Source organism: Sus scrofa, chromosome 5, assembly GCF_054392235.1.
Source record: "Sus scrofa isolate SSC_HxYL_T2T_F1_AM1 chromosome 5, Sscrofa_HxYL_maternal_Yorkshire_Landrace_v2.0, whole genome shotgun sequence".
In the NCBI taxonomy this organism is placed as follows: domain Eukaryota; kingdom Metazoa; phylum Chordata; class Mammalia; order Artiodactyla; family Suidae; genus Sus; species Sus scrofa.
In genome coordinates, this window is record NC_139387.1 from 97,454,563 (window position 1) to 97,481,083 (window position 26,521).

The following is a 26,521-nucleotide window of genomic DNA, read 5'->3' on the forward strand; positions in this document are numbered from 1 at the left end:
GAATGGCACCCAACGAAGGAGCAGAAGTTATTCATTTATTTGTAGTTTTTATGTATCCAGAGTACTTATTATTCAGCTCAGTCTATTTCTTATGTTTTACAGTTTGCATGCTGTTAAAGCTCTTCTATATTTGCCAAATTCTGCCCTACAAATTCATTTCTGTTCCATAAATAAATACACTGTGTAGAAAATACATGGTATGTTCAAAATACAATGTTAGCTCTTAGGGAAACATAGATTAAAAGCTTTATGTTATGTATTACAGTGAATGTAGAAACTTGACAAGCTGATGATGATAATGCTGGAGAAAAAAGCAGTGAATGCAAAGACATAAAAATGTGTTCAGTGTAGTTGAAGCATGTTGTCGAGTATTCAGAGATCAGACCGAATAGGTCACTGGGGGAAAACACATGCAGGACCTTGTGTACCATAGCCGTATAATAGTTCTGGGATTATTTATGAGTTTATAAAATATTTTATAGGACTATATATTAATTTTCAGCTTTTGTAGTGTTAATCTTAATTTAGCAAGGAATTTGCCAACGGGAATACTTCTTAACCGTTGTAGATACTCTGTGGTAATTATGAGTTATTTACATTATGTTTTTTTCTCAATGATCAGTGCTTCATATTCTTAATTTTTTTGGTTATCATTCTTGTGCAGTAGATTGGAGCAGATATTATTTTGCTAAGGGGGATATCTAGAGAGATGGAGGACATAATGGTGAATCTTCTCAGCTGGACTTCTCGATCAGAACTGACTTCTTAGATTAGAATTTATACCCTAGCCATTAATTTTTCCAACCTAAAAGAAAGTTGTAAGGGTTCTAAAAATATTTTGCAACCAGGGCAGGCAGTGTGATGTACCTTTGCACAACACCAGAATTTGGGCTTGATACCATAAATTGTAATTTAGTCAGTGCCACCATTGGGCTATGAATAATACATTTGACTATATTTCATAACATACAAGTGATTATTTTGCATACAAAACACTATTTTGAAACCTTTTCCTACCCCTTTCTGTAGGGTTTCATATGTCCCCAGTGTATGAAATCTCTTGGATCTGCTGATGAACTTTTCAAACACTATGAGGCAGTTCATGATGCTGGTAATGATTCAAGTCAGGGAGGAGAAGCACTTGCTCTGAAACGGTACAGTATAATAGTTTTGAAGTCTAATGTAATGAATGCATGCAATATCACTGTTTAATCAGGAGTACTTCGCTTGCGAACATAGTAGTGTTTTTATGTTATTTAATTTAAATCTATCTTCATTTAGCATGGCCTTCATCTTTTATTATTATAACCTCTCTTATCTTTGACCAATAACGATCTATAACAGCATCTACAACATGGTTCAGAGATTATATTTTTAATGAAAATTGTGGTTTTTTTTCAAAAGCCTAAATTGCATTTTGCATATTGTTCTTAATAAAGAATGGTATGTATTCTCTGTTTAGAAAATTTTATAGGAAATTGTTAAAATAATGCATTTGGCAAATAATTAAATTTAATAAAAATTATTTTTGGCCACACTGCGGCATATGGAAGTTCCTGGGTCAGGGATCAAATCTGAGCCACAGCTGTGACCTACACCACAGATGAAGCAATGCTGGATCCTTAACCCACTGCGCCAGGCCAGAAACCGAGCACGTACCTCAGCAGCTATCCAGACTGCTACAGAAACAATTCCAGATCCTTAACCTGCTGTGCCACAGTGGGAACTCCAATAATTATTTAAAAAATTTTTTTTTGTAGTCACCAATATAATAGCAAGCACAATACACATCCTGCTTCTTGCCAATTTTGCTTGACCATTTTAAGAATTAAACTAAAATGTAATCACTTACAGTATCATTCAACAGTGTAACTTTACTCTTCCACTTCTGTTGGTGTGAACGCTTGTCTTATGTCCCCACCAAGGAAGAAGAAAGCTTGATTTTACTCTTTTTTCTTTTTTTCTTTTTAGGGCTGCACCCATGACATATGGAAGTTCCAGGCTAGGGGTTGAACTGGAGCTGCAGCTTCCCTCCTATACCACAGCCACAGCAATGTGGGATCCAAGCCACATTTGTGAACTACACCACAGCTCACAGCAATGCCAAAGCCTTAACCCATTGAGCAGGGCCCGGGATCGAACCCGTCTTCCTGGATACTAGTCAGGTTCGTTACTGCTGAGCCACAGCAGGAACTCCCTTGATTTTGTTCTTGTAAAAATTTTTCTTCATGTTTTTCTCTTAAAAAAAGTGCCTCTTAGTTGGTTAATCTGCTGTGACATGAAGAACACCACATAAAGTATTATCTTCTTATGGTTGATAGATAATTTAAAACTGTAAAATATGGTTGTTTTAATTTATTACAATATGTGGTTAATCTAGTGCTTTTGGGAAGTCTAAATCTTCCCTTTTATGTCACTATTAATACTCTTTCAGATTTTTTTTTTTGTCTTTTTAGGGCTATACCCCTGGCCTATGGAGGTTCCTAGGCTAGGGGTCAAATCAGACCTACAGCTTTGGCCTTCGCCACAGCCACAGCAGCTTGGCATCCGAGCTGTGTCTGCAACCTACATCACAGCTCACAGCAACGCCTGACCCTTAAGTCACTGAGCAAGGCCAGAGATCAAACCTGCATCTTCATGGATGCTAGTCAGATTCATTTCTGCTGAGCCACGACAGGAACTCCTCTTTCGGATTTATATGTATTAATAATTTTAGGTACTGTTCTTTTGTCATTTGTTAAAATACATGCTTATATATCATATGTGAAATACATACTTATATGTAAATATTGACATTTAGTGTCAGTTTAACAATTTTCAGATATGGATTAGCCTAGTACATGAACTTTCAATGAAAAAACATCCACAGTCTACCCTTGTTCTTGCTTCTTAACTTTCATCCAGTGTTAAGCTCACCTGGCTTATGTTCTCCCTGAAACTGCTTTCAAACGTCAACAGTAAAAAAAAAAACAAAACAAATGTGGATTATTTTCAGTGTTTGTCTTACCTGACCTCTGTTTTCATTATCTATTACTTTGTAGCAGTCTTCCCAAAAGAGTAGTTTAAAACTGTAACAGTGTATTACTTCTCATGATTCCTTGGTTTGCCTGGATGTTTAGGTTACGTAGACTTGGGTGCAGGGAAGGCCAGAAGGTCCAAAATGACCTTACATTTATGGCTGGGAGATGACAGTGGATGCTGGCTGGGTGTCAGGGGGCTCAGTTCTCCTTCCTGTGTGTCTTTCTTTTTTTTTTTTTTTTTTTTTTGTCTTTTTGCTATTTCTTGGGCCGCTCCTGCGGCATATGGAGGTTCCCAGGCTAGGGGTTGAATTGGAGCTGTAGCCAGAGCCACAGCAACGTGGGATCTGAGCCACGTCTGCAACCTACACCACAGCTCACAGCGACATCGGATCGTTAACCCACTGAGCAAGGCCAGGGATTGAACCCGCAACCTTATGGTTCCTAGTCGGATTCGTTAACCACTGCGCCACGACGGGAACTCCCCTGTGTGTCTTTCTATGCAGTCGCTTGGACTTAGATACCAGCAGTAGGGTTCTAATGAAGAGCATTTCCAGAGGAAAGAAGCACAAGCTGCCAGTCCTGTTTTCTTTTCAATTTTTAGGGCCTCATGTGCGGCACATGGAAGTTCCCGGGCTAAGGGTCTAATTGGAGCTGCAGGTGCCGGCCTACATCACAGCCACACCAATGCCAGGTCTGAGCTGTATCTGCAACTTAACACCACAGCTCGCGGCAATGCCATATCCTTAACTCACTGAGCAGGGCCATGGATTAAACCCGCATCCTCATGGATACTTAGTTGGGTTCAATTCCACGAAGCCACAACGAGAATTCTGCAAGCTGCCAGTCTTTTTAAGGCCTGGATTCAGAAGCGTCAGAGTGTCACTTCTGCCCTGCCATATTGTGTTGGACAAAATAGCCACGGGACTGCTCAGGAATCTGAGGGCAAGCTCAGATTGAAGAGGCCAAGAAGTAAACTCTGTCTTTTAGTGGATGAGTGGCTTTTGTTGATGGAAAGGGAAGAACTTGACGGCAGCTATCTTTGGGGACTATTTATGACAATCTGGAAAATTTGGTTCTTCTGCTCTCTTTCCTTCTACTCGTTCGAGACAGCATACTATTGTGGTAATTCTTTTTGGGTCTGTATAATGTGCGCCTCTTCCTCTACGTAATCTACCTGGGGTAGTATCCATATCCATGACTTCCTCCTAAACTGTGTAGCCAATCTAGATTTATCTCCCATGTTGCCTATGGTATCTTCTTTTCCATGTTCCAAAAGAACATCTCTCTGTTGCCATTTTGAAACCAAGCTTCATTATACTGCCTTCTAAACCTGCTCCTTATTGCTTGTTACTTTTTTCTTGTTAATGGCAAAATTACCTTTCTGCCCAGTTACTAAAGCCGGAAAATTGGATATGTTCATTTTTACACATTTGCCCTGCTTCCCCAATCTGATGTCACAATGTTTAGTTAGTTCTATATCCTTAACAGCTCTTAATAACTTTTTTCATCTTCCCTACTTATTTTAGACTTCATCATCTTTCACTCAAAAATATTTTTCAGTATTTATAGTTAACTCTGTGCCTTCAGTCTTATACTCTCTACTCTCCATAATGCTTCCTCTGTATTCTTTTTTTTTTTTGCTTTTTAGGGTCGTACCAGAGGCACATGGAGGTTCCCAGGCTGGGGGTCGAATTGGAGCTACAGCTGCCGGCCTACACCACAGCCACAGCAATGCCAGATCTGAGCTGCTTCTGTGACCTACACCACAGCTCATGGCAACGCCGGATCCTTAACCCACTGATTGAGGCCGGGGATCAAACCCGAAACCTCATGGTTCCTAGTCAGATTTGTTTCCACTGCACCACAACGGGAGCTCCTCCTCTGTATTATTCTTAAAATGGAACTTTGCTGTTACTCTAAATATTAACTTTCACTAGTTTTCGTTGTTTATGGAATAGTCACTGTCCCTTTCCAGGTTTATTTGTTACTGTATGTGTTCTTCCCATCTTCCTGTACCTCTCCAGTTTCTGACAGTTACATCTGCCCTCTGTAACATACTGGGTAACATGGCCGTGGGCAAGATAGGTCTTCTACATCAAAAGCTTACATAATTTAAATGGGTCATGGGTCCTTTTTGTTTTAAAGCTCTCAGTTTAACAGTTTAAACATGAATTCCCGTCAACATCAATCACATATTTGAAACTCATTGTATTCGTTCTTTGGGGTCCAGATTTTTAAATCGTATGTATGGATAGCATATACGGAGTATAAAATTCAAATGGTTTAAAAAATTGTATGATGGGACATTCCTGTTGTGGCTCAGCACAACATGAGGATGTGGGTTCGATCCCTGGCCTCACTCAGTGAGTTAAGGATTCGGCATTGCCATGAGCTATGGCGTAGGTTGCAGATGCGGCTCGGATCCCGCATTGCTGTGACTGTGGTGTAGGCCAGCAGCTGTAGCTCTCATTCAGCCCCTAGCCAGGAAACTTCCTATGCCACAGGTACAGCCCTAAAAAACCCCCCAAAACCAAAAAAAAGTTGTATGGTATAAATTGACTCCTTGCCACCTCTTCCTCCAGCCTCTTATTTTTCATGTTTCTTATGTGTATTTCCAGAGAGAGTCTGTGCATATGTACATACACACATAGGCTTACATTGGGGACAATAAAGAAATATATAAATATATGTAATTACATAAAAGAGCAGTTCTGCCTTGTCCTACATCCTTTGTTTCTCTGTGTATCTTTTCTTTCTTGCTTTTTTTTTTTTGGTGGTGCCCTTGGCCTGTAAAAGTTCCCAGGCTGGGGATCAAATCCAAGCCACAGCAGCAAGCTGCTGCAGAGACAATGCTGGACCCTTAATCCATTGTGCCACAAGAAAACTCCCCTCTGTGTACCTTATGGATTGTTTTATGTTGTTGCAGATAAAGCTATTTTATTCTTTTTAATGACTGCATGGAATTTTATCATTTTCCTACTGACAAGCATTTAGGCTATTTCTAGAGTTTTGTCATTACACATGTTTTTGTGGACGTATCATTTGCTCATGTTTGAATATATCTGGAAGATAAATTTCTGGAAATGGAATTTTTGCATAAAGTTTCTCTTTAAAATTTTGATAGATATTTCCTCACTGTCTTGGTAAATATCCTGGATTGTTTCGGTAGGTTACACATTTCAAAAGTCTTTCCCTGCTAGGCACATTACTTTCACTTTTTAAAAGTGTTCAGTGGCACTTTTAAAAAGATTAATTGGAGTAAGTGAACCACCCAATCAGAAGTTGAATTGAAATTATCTTCCCCTGTCTTCCTTCCAGTTTCATTCAGTTTAATACGAGTCATTCAAGTATATTGTTCTTAATTCCTCTCTTTACCATTTTACCTTATACACACAGTTGGAAGATTAATAAAGAGAAGGGAAAACTTAAAACCTACCCAAACTTTTCTATACACATATAAAGACTAAGTTTTCTCCATCGGACCTTTGGTTTCTACAAATCAGATAAGTTCATAGGGCCACATGGGAGAGAGGGAGAGATGGGGACCCCTACCCCCCAAAAAAACCCAGAGAAATGAAAACTGTCATAAGTAGGCATTTTAAGAGTCAACAAAATTAGCAGGAATCTGTTAGCTAGTTTTGCTTTGTATTTAAAGGTTAAAGATGTCAGCTCAGAGTTTATCTCCGACATGAAGTGCTTCTAGGTAGAAGTGATCACTATCTTTATGCCTCTGTTTTTATCGTTAGCATAGAACTAATGGTCCATTGTCTTACTTGTTTACATGTTCATTTCCCCCATTAAACTGAACAAGTTGAGAGTCTGGCATGGACAACTATTTATATTGAATAATGAATTAATTCTTTGCGTATAATTGGCTACAAGAGGAAGAGGACTCATTTCTCCATCTATTATATTTTTCTTTCTTGGCAGTTTCCTTCCTTTCCTACTATTTTTTAAAAGAATTTTATTGGAGTGGAATTCCCTTGTGGCTCAGGGGGTTAAGGATCCAGCATTATCCCTGCAGTGGCTCAGGGGCTGCTATGGCACAGGTTCAACTCCTGTTCTGGGAATTTTCACATGCTCTGGGCATGGCCAAAAAAAAAAAAAAAGTGTTAAACATTTTTTTTATTGAAGTGTAGTGACTTACATATTGTGTTAGTTTCAGGTGTATAAAAAAGTGAATTATTTATATATATATCCGTTTCCTTTTCTACTATTAACTCTAACTCTCCCTTTACTCTCTTCCTCCCTTTCCTGACTCTCCCTTTCCTTTCTACCTCCACCCCTACCCTGGAGAATAATTCTCCCACCAGTATGGCCCATTAATTTTTATCCTTTCCTATATACTTGCGCTTGTATGGACTTGGTCTTCTGCATCATTAGAACTGGTCCTGTTCTAGTCCCTTTATACTAGAACTGGCTCACTTGAGTATTCCCAGTCGGCTCATTCCAGGTATTGTATCTTCTACCCTGGCAGCGATTGGAGTGGCATGGAGCAAGACGAGTCCCTTTTTCTGCTGTTTACAATCCAGCAGGGGAACGCGTGTTCCCTATCTCCAGAAGAATAATCCCAAATGGTGTTTTCCCATGCAATCTCTCTCCTGCTTTAGGGCCTTGAGTGGTCTGCTAGCCATTCTTTGTCAGACTGACCCTTAGATGAGGGGAACGGAATGTGAGGTTTTGACAGGAAAGAGCCTTTCAGAGTCAAAGAAGCCTGTGTTGCTAAAGCTAAGTGAATGAGCGTGAGAGTGGTGAAGCAGAGACTAGATTTTGCAGATTTTATAGTGCTTGTTAATGAATTTAGATTTTACACTAACTGCAATAGGAAGCCACTGATGCTTATTGCTGGTAAATTAGTGGGAGACATTTTGCTTTTGACTCAGGCACTTGGCAGTCAGTTTTATCATTTCCGTGATAAAATATTCTTCCATTTATAAACAGTGTGCTTTAGGAATAAAATTATTTTCCTAAGGAGCTCATATACATAAATCTACAATAATTTTTTAAGAATAGAGAAAAATAGAATATTAAATATGTACAGTCACTACCCATGACTTGTTAAAGAACATTAACTTAATTCATTTTTTTCCTCAATTTATGTTTAGAGATGACATAACACTACTCAGACAAGAGGTCCAAGACCTACAGGCTTCACTTAAGGTAAGAATAAGAATGATTATACTTGTTTATTTTCAGCATTTCAGATTAAAAAAATCCCTTAACATTTGCTAATTAAGGCTTGTTCTTTCTTTAGGAAGAAAAATGGTACTCAGAAGAATTAAAGAAAGAATTAGAAAAATTTCAAGGACTGCAGCAGCAAGTAATTGCTTTTAAATACTTGAAGTGTGTTATTTGTTGTTTATTTTCATTGTTAAAAATTAAGTGTAATACTTTCTTGTAATAGAGTGGATTGATATGAAAAATTTCCTAATTTGTTTCTCATGTTTAATAGCTTACATGTGTATTTTTTATAATTTTAATAAACGCAAACTAGTATAACCAGTATAAGGGAAGCTCTTATGTAACTCTTTAAAGTGCTCCATTAACAATCAGTTACTTAGGAATTCCCATTGTGGCTCTACAGAAATGAATCCATGAAGATGCAGGTTCAATCTCTGTCCTCGCTCAGTGGATTAAGGACCCAGCGTTGCCCTGAGCTGTGGTGTAGGTTGCAGATGTGGCTCAGATTCTGTGTTGCTGTGGCTGTGGCATAGGCCGGCAGCTGTAGCTCCCATTTGATCCTTAGCCTGGGTACTTCCATATGCCACAGGTATGGCCCTAAAAAGAAGAAAGCAAAAAAAGAATCAGTTACCTATGGATTATTTTTTTATACCAGGCTGTATTATTATTATTTTCTGACAGTATACCTGTGTGATTGAAAAATACAGGTTCAAACAGTGGCAAAACTCTTCAGAGCATTCGTGTTGGTGACAAATTGGAAATCTCTAAAATGTCTATTATTAGGGAAAGAACTATCTATTATTAACTTCTTATAGTTTATCTTAGTGGAAATTGTTTAAAAACATGGGGAAACTATTATATTAATGATGTTAGAATTTGAAGAACAGGGTAAAATAGTTATCTGTTTTTGTACACACACGCAGATGCATGTGCACGATACAACTTTAACTACATACAACTGCATATAAGGAAAAGAATATGAAAATCACAGTGGTATCAAAGTGGTTATTTTGAGTGATTTCATTTGATATCTTAGATTCTTTATATAATATATATAATGTTCTTTGTACTTTAATGTATTTTCTAAATAAATGTCTTAATTATAATTTTTATACTAAAATTATTTTGACTTTTATACTAAAATTACATAAAGAATCATAGAAAAATGAATTTTACCAAATACATATATAGTTTTCATTTATAAGACTAAAATTAATACCCTTTAACAATAGCGCTAATACTTTTATGAAGTAATTTAGCACATTGTGACTCCCAGTTAGTCTTTTTGCTTTTTTGTCTTTTCATCAAAATTTGCCCTTTGGGGGGTTCCTGTTGTGGCACAGAGCGTTAAGAATCCGACAGTGGTGGCTCAGGTTGCTGCAAAGGTACAGTTTTGCTCCCTGACCCAGCAGTGTGGGTTGAGGGGATCCCTGGCCCGGCACTGTGGGTTAAGTATTCAGTATTGTTGCAGCTGCAACATGGATTTTATTCCTGGCCCAGGAGCTTCCCTGTGCCCTGGGTGCGGCCATTAAAAAAAATTTGTCATTTGGATTAGAAAAGAAAAACAAGCAAAATGGGTAACAAATATCAGTCTTATTACTACTCAGCTTCTATAATTGAGGATGCTTTCAAGGGGTTTTTAGTAGTCTAAAATAGTTACAGTTCTGGTACTCATGCTTAACATAGATGCCATTAACAAACAAACATGGGCTATATTATCTGTACCTGAAAACACAGAATTGTTTCCTCCTTTTGAGATGACTTTTATATTTATAATAAATTAAATACATTCCCAAAGTGCAATTGCCTTGATAAGAAATTTACCTTGAGGAAAATAATTTTAAATATTGATGATGATTAATAATGAATATGTCTAAATCCAATGTGTAAGAAGATAAAAAGTGAGGTATGCTATAAGATGCCTTATTAAACTCTTTCAGATATGTGTAATTCCTTAGCATATGGAAATATGTCTAGTGGTATATTATTTTATTGCTAATGCATGTGATAAATTAAACCTTATGGAATATATTCTTTACTTCTGCTTCTTTTAATGACAGTTTATAATTGTGAGTTAAAATTTTTGTTTTTAGCTTCTGTAAATTTTCAACCATTATAGGATTGACTCTTGCCTGCTAACTTGAGTATTTGCTTTAGAATCTCTACTTATAAGTTTAATAATTTGCGTTATTTATTTATTAACTGATGGAATTTAAGATGCCATATGTTGCAATTTAATATGTGTTAACATAAAACAATTATTAAAATTACTGAGCTACAGTTAGATCATTATGCGAGACTGCCTAGTGGTACCTTAAGAGAGTTGGAAGAACATGAGCAGGGCAAGATTTGATTTTTATCAAAACCTTGCTCCTTACCAGACAGAATGTGGCTTTCAGATTTTTTTTTAACATTGATAATTGTAATAGTATTGTCTTTTTCTTTTAATGCATTTGTTTATGTCTTTTGTTTTCATTGAGGAGTTGAAACCTGATGGAGTAGTGGCTGATTCATCAGCAGGTAACTTAAAGTTGTTATTTTTTCATTTTTATTTTTCTTTCCCATAGCCCTTTTTACTCTCTTTTTCACTGATGCTTTCTAGATGAATTTTGTTTCGTGGTTATACTTGATGACTTTAAAACAGTGAAAATAACAGTCATATTCTAGGCTAGCCTGTTACCTGTAAATTTCATAATTTAATTAATTAATGAAATTTTAGTGCTTTCTTAGTTCATTATAGTCTGAAGTCATAAATTACCTTCTAGAATATTACCCTGATATGGTTGTTAGTGAAAATTTAAATCTATATTGAATAGTGATGCACTTTTTTCTCTCGAAGTAAAAAAATTATGGAACTGTTCTCTGTAGTGTAGTGTAACTGGCAGAATGTTTAATGAAAAATCAAAATTATATTTTGAGATTAGCTATTTTATTTAACGTCACTCTGAAATTTCTTTATGAGAATGAAATATTAAGAGTTTACTGCATCTTTTAATTGATTATTTTATTTATGATCTTTATTGTTCTTAAAACATTTCTAATTTAAGACCTTTATTGTTCTTAAAACATTTCAAATTTCATTTTGTATTATGACACGTTTTATCAGAGGAGCAGAATATATATTTTTGTCAGTTGAGAGATGTAGGAAAATAATTGAAATGTGAGATCAAAATAATCTTTAAACAAATATTTGTAAATTATTTTTGTATGGTTGCTAAATATTCTTTTCATTTGTTTTATATGTTTGTAAATCGTAACTTGTGCCTTAAATAAATCATCTCTGCCTCATTCTTAAAACGTGAAGATACTCTGCTTGTAATTGGATAGTAGGCTCATGTTGATTGTTTTAACTCCTACAGTGACTATAGTAAGTTTGTATGTGAATAACTATTATGTCTTTTTTTGTAGAACTACAGTCTTTGGAACAGCAATTAGAAGAAGCCCAAACAGAAAATTTTAATATTAAGCAAATGAAAGACTTATTTGAACAGAAAGCAGCCCAACTTGCCACTGAAATTGCAGGTAAATTAAATCAGAATTTTTTTTTTAACCACTAAATCAATCTCATTACCTTTTTGCCATTGTATATCCAAGAAATGAACATTGCATTTTAGTGTGGAAAGCATTTGTTATAGCCTATGGTGGTGATTAGTAGAATTTAATGATAACAGAGTTGCTATATGAGTTTTTTTTTTTTTTTTAATTCTCCCACCTCCTCCCTTCAAAGGACTGATTTTCTCTGTAAAATTCTTGAAATTTAGACAAGATGAATTTTCTTTTGAGGAATGCTTGAAGATTAGCAAGTAACATTTTGAAGAAGTTAATATAGTATAAATTTGACATTTGATTATGCTAGCGATTACGTGGAATTTTTTCAACTACATGCTTTTAGATAAAATATTGTATGTGATTAAGTATACATTAAAATGCTAATTAGTATTTAGCGTTTTGTGGAATTTATTTTGACAAAGATGTGATCATTTTAAGTTTATCATTTGATGTAATCAGAAGTCTAATTTTATTGTATATATTTATGGTTATCTAAGGAATGTGAATTTGAATTAGCAGTATATAGATATGCACTGGAATATATGTGAATTTATAAAACAATTCTTCCTTAGAGTTAATGTAATGAAACTGATTTTTCTATAACTGTCCTTACTTAGACATAAAGTCAAAGTATGATGAAGAAAAGAGTCTTCGAGAAGCTGCTGAACAAAAAGTGACACATCTAACAGAAGAATTAAACAAAGAAGCAACTATAATTCAAGATCTAAAGACTGAACTGGTAATTTAGAAACCATTTATTAGAATGTACCTTATTTGAAATTGAAAAATGAAATACGCTGATGAAACATTTTTAAAAGTGTAGTTTGAGTAAAATGAAGAAAACAAAAGACTCCCTATAGTTTACAACCTATATGTATATATATTGTGTATGATTTTTTAAATGAAAATGGAATTTTATGATGCATACTTTATAAATTAATGTTTTTGTTTCTATCTTAGTATCCTCTGTCTTTTTTGATTTTTCCATGTGTGTAGCTTTGATCTTGCCATCCCTTGAACTTTAGTTTTATAAATCTACCTACGTTTAGGATACTTCTGATATATATTTTTTTTTAGCTTACATTTCAAATTCAGCAAGTACATCAAGTCATATTCTTTCTGTAACTGTATTTCTGTCATTGGCATCATATATTGTCAGTACTCTCTCCAGGCTTAAAAACTTTGGCTCTGTCCTTCCTCTTTTCTGTCCTTTATGTAGCACTCAATAAATATACAAATAAATGAATCAACTGTATTCAACCTAATTATGCTTATCTGCTCCCCCTTCGTGTCATTACCAGTTTCCTAGGATAGAAAATGAAGGAATTTAGCATTTCTCAAGTAATTGTTGTTACCAGTGGTTGTATTTGTGAAGGAGAGGAAAGAAGGTAAAGCACGGAGGATGGCTGGGGATTTGCTGTTTTGCCCTTTGAGTGGTCCTGTCAAATATGAAGTAGAGCAGGGAAAGTAGAGGGTTGTTGGGGGAAGGCATCCGCGTTGGATGTTTAGTAATTGGTGTTAAAGATTGTATTATTTTGATTTCTTTTTAGTAAAACCATTTTTAAAGTGTGTGTTATTTAGTTTCACTGTAATTTTTAGCTAAAATGTTTTTTTCACAGCTTCAGAGACCTGGTATAGAAGATGTTGCTGTGCTCAAGAAAGAACTGGTCCAAGTGCAAACTCTAATGGACAACATGACCTTGGAACGTGAGAGAGAATCTGAAAAACTCAAAGATGAGTGCAAAAAGTTACAAGCAGAATATGTTAACTCAGAGGTAATGAAGTTCAGTGCACCTACCTGAGATTGACAACTTGTTGAGTGTGCACTGTTGTGTGAAGCCAGGATTTGAGATTTTTCTGAGTGACCTATCAAACAGTATCTGCATTTCTTTCATTTGGTCTGAGTAGTAGTTGTACATAGTCAGTATGGTCTGATAGTATTTTTCATCTTTGCTTTATGAATATAGACCTAGAATGTTTGTATAAAAGACTATTGTTCTATTTAATAAATGATGTATAGTGTGGAGAAATGATATTTAAAAGTTAAATTTGCTCCAAGCTAGTCAATATGTAGTAAGTGGGTTTATCTCGTTTTAGTAGGGATAAGGAAAGTATGATTTCATTTTCTTCTTTTGTATTACCAGTGTTGTGTAGAGAAAACATTTAAGAAAGACTATTTTCAATGGACTTGTTTTTCATTTATCAGCTGTTGAATTATGTGGTTGAAAGAAGTCTTTAAGACTGGATTCCTTCATAATTACTCTGAGTTTTTTCTCTTCCAGGATAAACATTTTCAGTTTTTTCTACTATTTCTCACATAACTTTGGCCTATACATCCCTTACGTAATTATGTCAGCATATGCTAAGCTCTAGGATATGTAGTAAACACACTTGCTTAAAAATGCTATCTTTTGTTCTTTCTGTTGTATCATAGGAGGCATTTTGTTATCTGTTTTTTGTTTTGTTTTGTTTTTTAAGGGCCATACCCACAGCTTATGGAAGGTTCCAGGCTAGGGGTCGAATTGGAGCTGTAGCCACTGGCCTATACCCCAGCCACAGCAATGTCGGATCCAGGCCATGTCTGTGACTTACACCACAGCTAGCAGCAATGCTGGATCCTTGACCCACTGAGCTAGGCCAGGGATTGAACCTGCATCCTCATGGTTACTCGTCAAGATTCATTTCGGCTGAGCCACAGTGGGAACTCCCAGAAGACATTTTGTTGTAACTATTACTGTGTTTAGTTCTTAAGCTCCCTCATTTGATGTGATGTGGACCTCGTCTTCCATGTTTCATTTTAAAAAGTTAAGGTAGAGTGACATTTCAGTTTGCGTCTCTCTCTTAGAGTTTTTCAGCTGATAGTCTACAGGCCACTCAGTTCATAATTAGCAACGTAGTACTGAGCTGTGGAGTACAAATATTATAGATAACCCATGCCATCTTTTATTTTACTTCCTCCTATATCGTATCATCGTGGGAATGGTGAAGGTTGATGGGTATAACATGCATAGGCGTGTGAAGCTTTATGGTGCGTATCACTTCAGACTTTAAAGCTCATGAACTTTAGGTGCAGATTGCCCAAAAGTGATCTCTGTAGCCTAATAACATGTAATCCCACAATTTTTCGAATAATTTCAGGGAGTTCACGAATTTATCAAAGCCAGTGAAAAGCTCCTCATATGTTAATTAAGGAAAGCCTGAATCAAAGAATTCTCATAAGGAAAAATTCTATTCAAATAATGCTAGAGTAGAAATACTTGAACCTAGGTGAATCTAGTGTTTACTGTGCTTCAGTAAGTTAATTACGTTTAACTCTGTAAGCCAGCTATAATGGAAAAAATTAAAATCATTATAAAAAATTACTTTTGATTAAATCTGCCTCCTTAGTAATATTTCTCAAATTAAAAAAATCTTCTCTTGATTAGAAAGATTCTTTGCTAGTATTTGAAATTTCAAAACAAAAGTCATAGAGAGGCTCACATCAAATCATAGTAATGGCACTTTTAGAATATATGTATTTTATATCTATTTTAATGTGCACTCTGACCTTTTCCAACTGAGAATTATGGAGTTATACATGTTCTTGTTATACAAGTAGAGTTTGACAAGAAGAATTTCATATATTTACATGCATTTTGAGAAAAATATATATGGGAAAATATATCTGAATAATATTTTATTTAAGAATTACTTTAAGGTAGAGGATTTTTATAAATTTATATTTTTACTGATGTACATAAAAATACCTTCGTTTGTTGGGGAAGAGGTCATTAAAGAGGAGAAAGTTATAACAAGAGTTATAAAAGACTTGGGCTGTAAAGACTTAGTGTCTTCCCATATTATCCTGTCAACAGGGTTGGTTGCAGAAGATAAATTTTTTTTCTCTCTCTAGAAAAGATTTTCTGGGAAAGAGGAAAAGTAGCTTAGAAATCCCTTCTTCACATCTTAACTTCCAAGTTTTCATAAAATTTATCTTTTCAAGTATTTTGAAATAAAGTTTAAAAGGAAACAATTTGTTCTTGCTGAGTGATTGTTGATTTAATATTTTATATTAAATATTAATATATGTATATTCTGCTTTTTAGTGCCACATCCGTGGTATATGGAGGTTCCCAGGCTAGGGGTCAAATCGGAGCTACAGCTGCCGGCCTACACCACAGCCACAGCAACTCTGGATCCTAGCCGCTTCTGTGACTTACACCACAGCTCATGTCAACACTGCATCCTTAACTCACTGAGCGAGGTCAGGGATTGAACTTACAACCTTATGGCTCCTAGTCAGATTTTGTTTCCATTGTGCCACGATGGGATTTAATATTATATTATATGTTTAGTAAAACAAGCACGAAAGGATGATATTTACTCTATTTAATTAATAGATGTGTAGTGATCGAGACATCAGATTATGTTGAGATATTTTGAACAACTTGAGGAAGTGGTAGTGAAAGAGTCAGAGTAATATACTGTTATTGGAAATAAACTCTTACCTATTGCGCAAAACGAGGTTTTGGATACTGTACTAGGCACTTTGAATATGTGGTCTCATTTGTTTCTTTTAACCCTGTAAGCTAAGTAATAAGTTTGTTTTGTATGTAAGTAGTCTGGGCTCAGTGAGATTAAATAACTTGTTCAAAGTCATGCACCTAAAATAAAGAACCTAGGATTAGAACCCAGATCTTTTTTTTTTTTGGGAGGGGGCGGATTTTTAGGGCCGTACATGCTGCATATAGAAGTTTCCAGGCTAGGGGTCGAGCTACAGCTGCTGGCCTACACCACAGCCATATCAACTTGGGATCCGAGCCGCGTCCGTGACCTACACCACAGCTCACCGCAATGCCAGACCCTTAACCCCCTGAGCGAGGCCAGGGATTGAACCCACATCCTCATGGATTCTTGTTGGATTCGTTTCCACTGTGCCTCTAGAGGATCTCTTAAAACCTGTATCTTATCTGAAGCCCGTGTTCTTTCTGTATCATGTTATTTTAGGCGGCCTTATGGTTGCCTTAGAAGTAAATTTGTGCCATTAATCTTTTTTTTTGGCTGTGCCTATGGCATGCAGAAGTTCCTGGGACAGGGATTGAACCTATGTCACAGCAGTGACCCTAGCCACTGCAGCGGCAATGCTGAATCCTTAACCTGTTGTGCCACAAGGGAACTCCTGTGCTATTAATCTTGACATAATACTTATTAATGATACTTTTTATATTTTGACATATTTTATGTTTGTATTAGGTGTAGCTTAACATAATTTTGAGTTGCGTCTCATACCATTTCCATATAGAACAAATTACTGTCTAAACATTCCATCTCATTTACATGTTTATAACTGTTTTTAGATTCTGCTTCTACTATAAATATATGACATGTATTTTATTAATGTACTAAAATTCAATTCTATTTATTCTCAAGTGTGTTAGTGAATTATATCACTTAATACAAAAATTTTTATTTTATATAATTTTGCTTTATTGAGCTTAAAACATTGGCATCAGAAACAAAATGGTAAAAGTGATTAAAGGAGCTAAAAATGCAGTGATTTATTTGATATTTCTAGTTGAGGCTCAAGATATATAGTCTGGTGTACATTGTAAAATATGTTCCATTCCTTTCAATAAGAATATGCTTTATGAACTCATTGACATTTAAAAAATCTAGCTATTTTAGAAAGCATATAGAAAAACAACTCATTCTTAAGCATTTAAAAATGCTTTTTAAATGGCTCTTTATGTCAGAAGTTAAGTGTAATAAAAGTATTTTTCCTATAAATCTACATTATTGAAAATATCAAAGCTGCAATCAACTTATATTTGTTGTAGACTTTAACAGGAATGATTTTTTTAAAAATAATTTTATTTGTATTCAAAATATATTCATTTGAATCCCAATTTTTAAAGCTAAGAAGTTTATAAAGGTATGGAATAAGTATGATTACAGTCATGCATGGTTATTAAAGATAGCATTTACGTATCTTTTATTAAAGGTATGCTAATATAAGAGATCAGATTTAGCAGTGTGTTTTGATTCGTTGCTGTGTGTTCAATGTATACTTTTGTTGGTCTGTCTTCCACCTTTCATCCATCATTTTATTTTTTTCCGCTTTCTAATGGAGATGCTTAAACTCGAGGTAATGTGTTTTTGGAAGGTTTTTAATGTTAGTAATACTTTAAATATAACACCTTCTATCATCATATGGCAATTCTGTGTTTTAAGGCAATCTTGGAACTTCAAATATATGCTCACTTTTGTTTTATTAATCAAGCAAATTTCTACTAAGAGTAATAGAATATTGGGACAATAATTATAGTCCTAAAGCACCAGCATGATGTTATCTTTTCTTAATTATTTTGTAATTTAAAGTTTTTAATAAAAATCTGATGTATTTGATAACATGGGCTCAAGGAAATGCACCTATTTTACAGGGCCTTATATACTGTTTCCATAGGTATAAATCTCTGTTAACTTCTTGGAGATAGCATAATTCATCCTTTTAGCGAGTATTTTTTTGAATGCCTGAGTATCCACACCGATTTTGCATGTGGGGAGTACCACAGTGAATAAGTTAGCATGCCTGCTGTTATAAAGCTTATGTCCCTTTGTGGACGCCAAGCCATATATAAGTAGACCAAATCATAATAGAAGGTTAGTTAGTGCTAAGTGCCGTGAGAAAGACAAAGCAGGGCAAAGACAGTAGGAGGGCTGGCAGTAATGTGGGACGCTTTTAGATAGACTGACCAGGGAAAGGTATCGTCAGAGAGGATACATGGCAGAAGAAGGAAGTAAGCAGGAAGCAGGGTGAAGAACTGGAAAGTGCAAGTGCGAAGCCATCTAGGCGCAGATGAGTTGGCCTGTTAACTGGTGAGGAACGTCAGTGTGGCTCAGAGAGCCTTCTTTGTTTGAATTTCACCCATAGTGATATCTCAATAGTGAATGTTTTTATTTCCTTTGAAATTTTGTCTTTCTTGAGTCTTTGTTTTTCTTAAGTAGAAACATAATACAAGATGATTGTAAAAAATTAAAAGGACTCACAATGTGCACTAGAGAAGGTAGACGTTTCCTATGATTCACTCTTCTTCCTCCCCTTCACTGTAACTAAAATGTACATTTCCATGTAGACTCTTGCTACATCTTTCTTTTCTTCCACCTTGAGTACATTTTAAAAATTTAAATGTTTCCCTTTATATATTTAAAAATTCTAGTTTAAAACATACATATTTAGTGTAAAAAGGGTACATTATAAAATTATACGGACATATCTAAAAGCTGTAAGATACAGGAAGGTAATTTTGGATGTATTTACTTTATATTTTGTTTCTTCTGCATGTGTCAGCAAGATGGATGTCATACATGTCTCATGGCATCTTATATGTAGAATCGAGGTATTTTAATGAAATAAACTAAAAATGTGCATTTTAGTAAATACTGTTACTGATTTCTGCTCATTGTGTGTGAGATACTCTAGTAATTTCTTTGATAAGGTATTTACATGTAGGGGTTTTTTTTTGTTTTGTTTTGTTTTTTTTTTTTTTTTGTCTTTTTTAGTGCCGCATCTGTGGCATATGGAAGTTCCCAGGCTAGGGGTTGATTCAAAGCAGTAGCTGCTGGCCTACACCGTAGCCACAGCAATGCCAGCTCTGAGCTGTGTCTGTGACCTATGCCACAGCTCACAGCAGTGCCAGATCCTTAACTCACTGAGTGAGACCAGGGATTGAACCCGTGTCCTCATGATACTAGTGGGGTTCATTACCCCAAGTCATGATGGGAACTCCTACAAGTAGGGATTTAAATATGGTAATTTTTTTGTGTGATAAATAGGCATTTATGCTATGTAATTAAAACAAGGTAGTTTAAAATAACTGGATTGCTCCTAATAGTTTTATTAATATCCATAATGTTGCTAATGGAAAATGATTCTGAGATTTTAAGTTGTTAGATGAAGCAATTTTAAATAAACTCCCAATGTCTAAATCCTTGTCAAGATTACATGACCAGATTAAGACAGAAGGTATTAGGATATACTTTTAACTTGAACACAATTAAAAATACATAAACATTTAAACATTTCCTTCTTTGAAGTATATTATATATATATTTTTATATACATGTTTTCCTTAAAAGGTCAGGCCATGAACTCATGTCAGAAAAGATACCATTTCCCCCCTGCCAATTTTTTTTTTTTTTTTAATGGCCACACCCATGGCATATAGACGTTCCTAGGCCAGGAACTGAATCTGAGCCACAGCTGCAGCAACGTGGGATCCTTAACCCACTGTGCTGGGGAGGGGATCCAACCCGCGCTGCCACAGAGGCAACACTGGATCCTTAACCCACTGCATCACAGCAGGAACGCCCCCCAAAACATTTTTGAAACCTCTTTTTATTGACTTTAAATCAGTTTGGAAAACACTCAAAAAATTAGTTTCATTAATAAGTCTAAATGTTGGCATTCAGTTCAGTTACCTTATTTACTAGTTTGTGTCTAAAACTTTATCCATTTACAGTGGATTTGGTTTTATCACCAGCGAATCCTTTAAAATAAAAGTGCCACACATTCTGAAAGAGTTTCCAAAATAAGTTGGTAAAGATCTCTTGGCATTACTGTCACAATAAATTAGTAGTCTTCTAAGGTGTCTCTCTTGAAAATGAAAATACTCGTTTGTAATATATGATACAGTAACTACCGATGTAGTTATATATTTAAAAAATTTTTTAAATGTATCATATCCATATTATAATGTTTCTTTACTAGTGAAGAACATAGACAGTGAAAGTAATTGTAACTTTAGAAATGTAAAGAAGTAAAGACAATAAGCAGTATTAGAAATACAAATTTCTTTCGTTAACATCACTTTCAGGAGATCATAACTTAGTCTCTCTCTCTAGTGGTTGAAGGTTTCATGTATAGGAAGTTTGTATTTTCAGGATCTTTGTTTATCTTTCTCTTATTTATTAAATGATTTAACCATTGCTTTAATAATAGACATTCATTTTCATTTAAAAATATTAAATGTGAACTATTTACATATTAAGTTTTAAAGCAAATTAATTTGTGGATTTTATCTATGATCAGATTATTGAAACTATATTTAACTTCTGTTTGATAACTTATTTGGAGAGATACTATCAAAAAGATGGTTTATCACTTTCAAGGGTAAACCATGAATTTAACATAGTTTTGAAGCAAAAAGAAAGGCTGTGCTATAGAAATTGGAAATGTAGGCATTGCTTGCATGTTCTCTTTAAATTCAAGAGGATTGAAATATAGAATTTAAAGTCGAATTCAAGTTTGCAGTTTGATGCTTACTTCAGATATATAGGATATCAATTTTTCATGTATTAAGTGAAGTTGTACATTTTATTTTTTATTTTAACTTTAATTTTATTTTTTTTGCTTTTTGGGCCATACCCACGGCATGTGGAGGTTCCCAGGCTAGGGGTCTAATCAGAGCTGCAGCTGCCAGTCTACCACAGCCACAGCAACGCTGGATCCTTAAGCCGCTGAGCAAGGCCAGGGATCAAACCCACATCCTCATGGTTCCTAGTCAGGTTTGTTAACCACTGAGCCATGAAGGGAACTCCAAGTTGTATATTTTAGATAAATTTTAAAAATTAATTTTTAGCCAAAAAAGATGTGGGGTGGCAGTAGGGGTGGTAAGATAAAGAACCAAGTTGAACCTTCTAAGGATTATTTCAATTTAATAACGATAGAAATCTATGTAATCTTAAAACCTTTGGATGCTTCTATTTCCTTTTTTATTTTAATGTGCTCTAATTTTTTTTTTTTTTTCTTTTTAGGCCACGATAAGCCAGCTGAGGAGTGAACTTGCCAAAGGCCCCCAGGAAGTTGCTGTGTATGTGCAGGAACTACAAAAACTTAAAAGTTCAGTTAATGAATTAACACAAAAAAATCAGGTGAGAATTTAAAAACTACATATAATAGTGAATTGATTTTATATATCTTAAGTTTTAATCTTGTGTTATTTATATATTGTCATAGTATAGTATTATTTATTGTGTTTGTGGCTTTTTTTTTTATTGTTATGTGCGTTCATGTTGTTGTGCATCCAATCTCCAGAATTCTTTTTATTTTGCAAAACTAAAACTCTATGCTCATTAAACAACTCCCCATTCATTGACTCCCTAACCACAAACCCCTTCTAGTTTCTACATCTAGGAATTTACTATTCTAAGTCGTGTAAGTGGAATCATATAGTATTATCTTTTTGTGGTTTGTGTGTGTGTGTGTGTGTGTGTGTTGTGTTTTTTAAGGGCCACACGTGCGGCGTATGGAGAGTCCCTGGCTAGGAGTTGAATTGGAGCTGCAGCTGCCAGCCTACACCATAGCCGTAGCAACATCAGATCTGAGCCATGTCTGTGACCTACATCACAACTCATAGCAACGCTGGATCCTTAACCTACTGAGCAGGGTCAGGGATTGAACCTGAGTCCGCGTGGATACTGGTCAAATTTGCTTCTGTTGAGCCATGAGGGAAAACTCCAGTACTTATCTTTTTGTGTTTGGCTTACTCACAAAGGATATGTCCAAAAGGTTTGTCCATGTTGTAGCATGTGTCAGAATTTCCTACCTTTTTAAGGCTAAATAATGCTACACTGTATGTGTATGTCATATTATCTACTCATCTGTTGCTTCCTTCTTTTGGCTGTTTCTATTGTGAATAGTGGGGCTTTGAGCATGGATATACAGATATCTATTTGAGACCCTGCTTTCCGTTCTTTGGGTATACGCCCAGAAGTGGGACCGCTGGAGCAAATGATATTTCTGTTTTCAGTTTTTTGAGGAAATCTCCATACTGTTTTCCATAGTGGCTGCATCCTTTTAGTTTCCCATCAACAGAGCATAAGAATTCAATAGTGTCTTCACATCCCTGCCAAATTTGTTATTTTCTGTTTTTTGTTTGTTTTTTTAATAGTAGCCATCCCAGTGCATGTTAAGGTGGTATCTCATCATGGTTGATTTGCATTCCCCTAATTTAGGATGTTGAGTATCTTTCCATATGCTTCTTGGCTATATAATTTTAATTGGGTTGTTTGTGTATTTGTTGTTGAGTTGTAGGAACTCTTTATATGTTTTTGATAATAACCCCTTTTCCCATATATGACTTGTAAATATTTTCTCTCATTGCTTAGGTTGCCTTTTTACTCTGTTGATTGTATCTTTTTGTAGAGGAAAAACACTCCTGTGACTCCTCTCCTCTCTGTAGTGCACTAAAATTTCACTTCTGATATCAGATGTGTGGGTGTTCCATATATCAACAGTTCTGTAACACCAGCTGGGGCTCCTACAGTTTAACTCAATTCTTACACTGTTTACCTGAAGCCAGCATCAGATTTCACGGATTAAGGGTACAGTCCCACAGACTGTGCCTGAGCACCCTTACCCCCAACCCAACACATACACATCCCAATGCAGACACCAATTGAAAGTCCAGCTTGTTACTTATATGTCTGACCAACTGGCTATAAATGGGAGGTTCCCAGTCCTCTGCCTCTGGTTTAATTAATTTGCTAGAGTGACTCACACAACTTGGCAAAGTGTTTTCCTTACTAGATTACTCATTTATATAAATGACTGTAACTTAAGAACAGCCAGATGGGAGAGATGCACTGGACAAGGTATGTGGGAAAGGGTTTGAAACTTCTGTACTTCCTTTGGGTGCTCTCTACCTGTTTACTAAGTCAGGATCTCTCAAAACCCTTTTCTTCCTTACATGGGTGTAATTGATTAAATCATGGACCACTGGTGATTAATTCAACCTTTAGCCCTTCTTCCCTCCCTGGAGCTTGGGGTGAGACTGACAGTTCCAACCCTTTCTTCAGGGATGGTTCCTCATAATTTAGGCTTGCTAAGAAAATCACCTCATTAATATAAACTTAGGGGCGGCTGAAAGGGGCTTGTTTTGATAAAGGATATCTTTATGGTGTTTCTCACATAGGAAATTCCCAGGGTTTTAGGAGCCTGGTTCCAGAAGTGGGGATCACACCTAATGGGTATTGCACAGTATCACACTTTTGATGTGTGGTAGTTTTAAATTTGACATAATGCAGTTTATCTGTTCTTACTTTTGATGATTTTGTGTTTGGTGTCATATCTAGGAAATTATTGCCAAATTCAGTGTCATGAAGCTTTTCAGCTACATTTTCTTCTAATAGTTTTATTGTTTTAGCTTCTAGGTTTAGGTCTTTGATCCATTTTGAGTTAGTTTTTTTATAGTGTAAGGTAAGGATCCAATTTCATTATTTTGCATTTGGAAATCCAGTTTTCCCAGCACAATTTGTTAAAGGACTGTCCTTTCCCTATTGAATGGTCTTGGCACCCTTGCTGAAAAATCATTTGACTATTTATGGGCTCTCTGTTTTTATTCTGTTATCTTTAAAGATGAGCAACAGGTAATACTTAGTTTTGGGGTAGGGCAGGTATTGATATTAATACCTTTTTTCATGTCTTTACTTCTTTGGTGGTAGAGGAGTAGGGAGTTACTAAATGTTTTTATTCAAAAGTATGGTGAATTTCTTGACTTTTTGCTTTTAATAACTTGATCCTAATATTTTGGTGAAGTGTAACAACAACAACAAAAAATCAGGGCAGAAAATAACATGTTCGAAAGGGGAAAAAGAGGTGAGAATACTTAGCTGTGAACAGTAAGCCTCCTGCCAGAGCCAGGCGAATGAGCTTGGGAGCACATCTTCCAGCTCTTTTCAGGTCTTCAGAGACTACAACTCTGGTCCATAGTTTGCTACAATATTTTGAGAGGCCCTGAGGTAGAACCATTCAGCCAAGCCGTTTCTGGATTCCTGACCCTCAAAAACTGTAAGATAATAGGTATAATTTGAAGCTGCTATATTTTAGGGTAATTTATTGCTTACACCCTTGGCTAGTAGTTCTCAAATTTCTTGATCTCAGGATTACTTTATGTTCTCAAAACTGTTACTAACCCCAAAGAGCTTTTATTTTGGGGGGTTATATGTGTGGATAATTACATTACAAATATAAACAAATTAAAAATCTATTTGTTAATTTACTTAAAAACATAGCCATTAAATATTAACATACATACCATTTCTTAGAAAAATGGCTATTTTCCAAAACAGAAAATAGTGGTAGTGATTTACATTTTTGCAAACCTTCTTAGTAGCTAGCTTAATATAGGAGAGATGGATTATCATATCTGCTTTTACATTTAGTATGTTGTGATATGATGGAAGTGTATGAAGAAAATTTAGTCTCACACAGTTACGTAGTGGGAAAAGCGAGAATGCTGTCTTAACATTTTTTTAGATAATTGTAGCTTGTTTTTATTTGATATTATACTGAAACTAGATAAGGTATAGTTTCTCAAAAGTGAGAGTGTACAGTCTGAAACCGTATCAATGCAGTTTGTAACATTAGAATTCTTCCCTCTATCTTGCCTTGTGAGTGGACCTCTCCTGTGCATAGTTTTCTAACATCATGCATTAGTCATGTGGAAAATATTGGTTGACTGAGTTATGCCAATTTTTTTTTTTTTTTTTTTTTTTTTGTCTTTTTGCCATTTCTAGGGCCGCACCCGCGGCATATGGATGTTCACAGGCTAGGGGTCGAATCAGAGCTGTAGCTGCCAGCCTACACTGGAGCCACAGCAACACGGGATCCAAGCTGCGTCTGCCACCTACACCACAGCTCATGGCCATGCCAGATCCTTAACCCACTGAGCAAGGCCAGGGATCAAACCTGCAGCCTCATGGTTCCTAGTTGGATTCGTTAACCACTGAGCCATGATGGGAACTCTGTTGATTTTTAATATTGACACATTTCATTGTATAATATGAAATAAATCACATTTGTGGAGCTCCCATTGTGCACAGTGGTTAATGAATCCGACTAGGAATCATGAGGTTGCGGGTTCGGTCCCTGCCCTTGCTCAGTGGTTTAACGATCCGGCGTTGCCGTGAGCTGTGGTATGGGCTGCAGATGTGGCTTGGATCCCACGTTGCCGTGGCTCTGGCGTAGGCCAGTGGCTGTAGCTCTGATTGGACCCCTGGCCTGGGAACCTCCATATGCCGTGGGAGCGGCCCAAGAAATAGCAAAAAAGACAAAAAAATAAATAAATCACATTTGTTAATATAAACCATTAATGTCAGAATAAGCTTTAAGTATGAGGACGTGTCAAGCTTCTGGTGGTAAATACAAGTTTTCCAAAATTCTAAGCTTCATTTGGAAGCTTGAGTTTTATCATTGGCAGTCAATACTATCAGCTCTATTCTTTGAAGTGACAGTTTCTCTTCCTACCCAAGTCTGAATAATTATTGTTTGTCTGTCATTCTTTATCATAAAAACTGGTGTTTCATGGAAAAATCAGCTAGCTTAGTCTATAATTAAATCACATAAATGCTCTTCTATGTAACAGTTATATTATTTGGTGTACAGCAGAAGTGATCTATATATGCTTCCTATTTTTTCACAGTTTTTTTCTTACTATTTCAAATACTATAGCTGTGAACACCCACATACAAACTTCATGCATTTGTGTAAGAATTTCTCTGTTATGTATTCTCATGTGAAATTGCTGCATTGTGGGCTACATACATGCTCAAATTTACTAGGTGATCCCAAACTATTTTCCAAAGAAATCATACCAGTTTACTGTTGTCCATTTCTTATCACCTCTTGGTTCTGACTGGCTTTTATTTAATTAAATTAATTACTTAATGTCATTTTAGGGTCGCACCTGTGACACATGGAGGTTCCCCGCTAGGGATCGAATCGGAGCTGTAGC

At 35.7% G+C, this 26,521-nt stretch overlaps 1 protein-coding gene across 5 annotated transcripts in view; it reads left to right on the forward strand.

Moving 5' to 3' along the window:
• Positions 1–26,521, forward strand: part of EEA1 (early endosome antigen 1) — a 124,795-nt gene that overhangs the window by 47,688 nt on the left and 50,586 nt on the right. For 3 of the 5 annotated variants that reach the window (XR_014804407.1, XM_084957600.1, XM_084957601.1), the window contains 8 exons: positions 1,030–1,154; positions 8,126–8,180; positions 8,275–8,340; positions 10,682–10,721; positions 11,610–11,723; positions 12,368–12,489; positions 13,370–13,525; positions 21,543–21,659. Coding sequence is in view for 4 of the 5 variants with exons in the window: in XM_084957600.1 (XP_084813726.1) it covers positions 1,030–1,154; positions 8,126–8,180; positions 8,275–8,340; positions 10,682–10,721; positions 11,610–11,723; positions 12,368–12,489; positions 13,370–13,525; positions 21,543–21,659 (795 nt within the window). In the remaining variant the exon portion in view is untranslated. The remainder of the gene's footprint in view (positions 1–1,029; positions 1,155–8,125; positions 8,181–8,274; positions 8,341–10,681; positions 10,722–11,609; positions 11,724–12,367; positions 12,490–13,369; positions 13,526–21,542; positions 21,660–26,521) is intronic. The other 2 variants (XM_084957602.1, XM_084957603.1) reach the window with 2 other exon arrangements.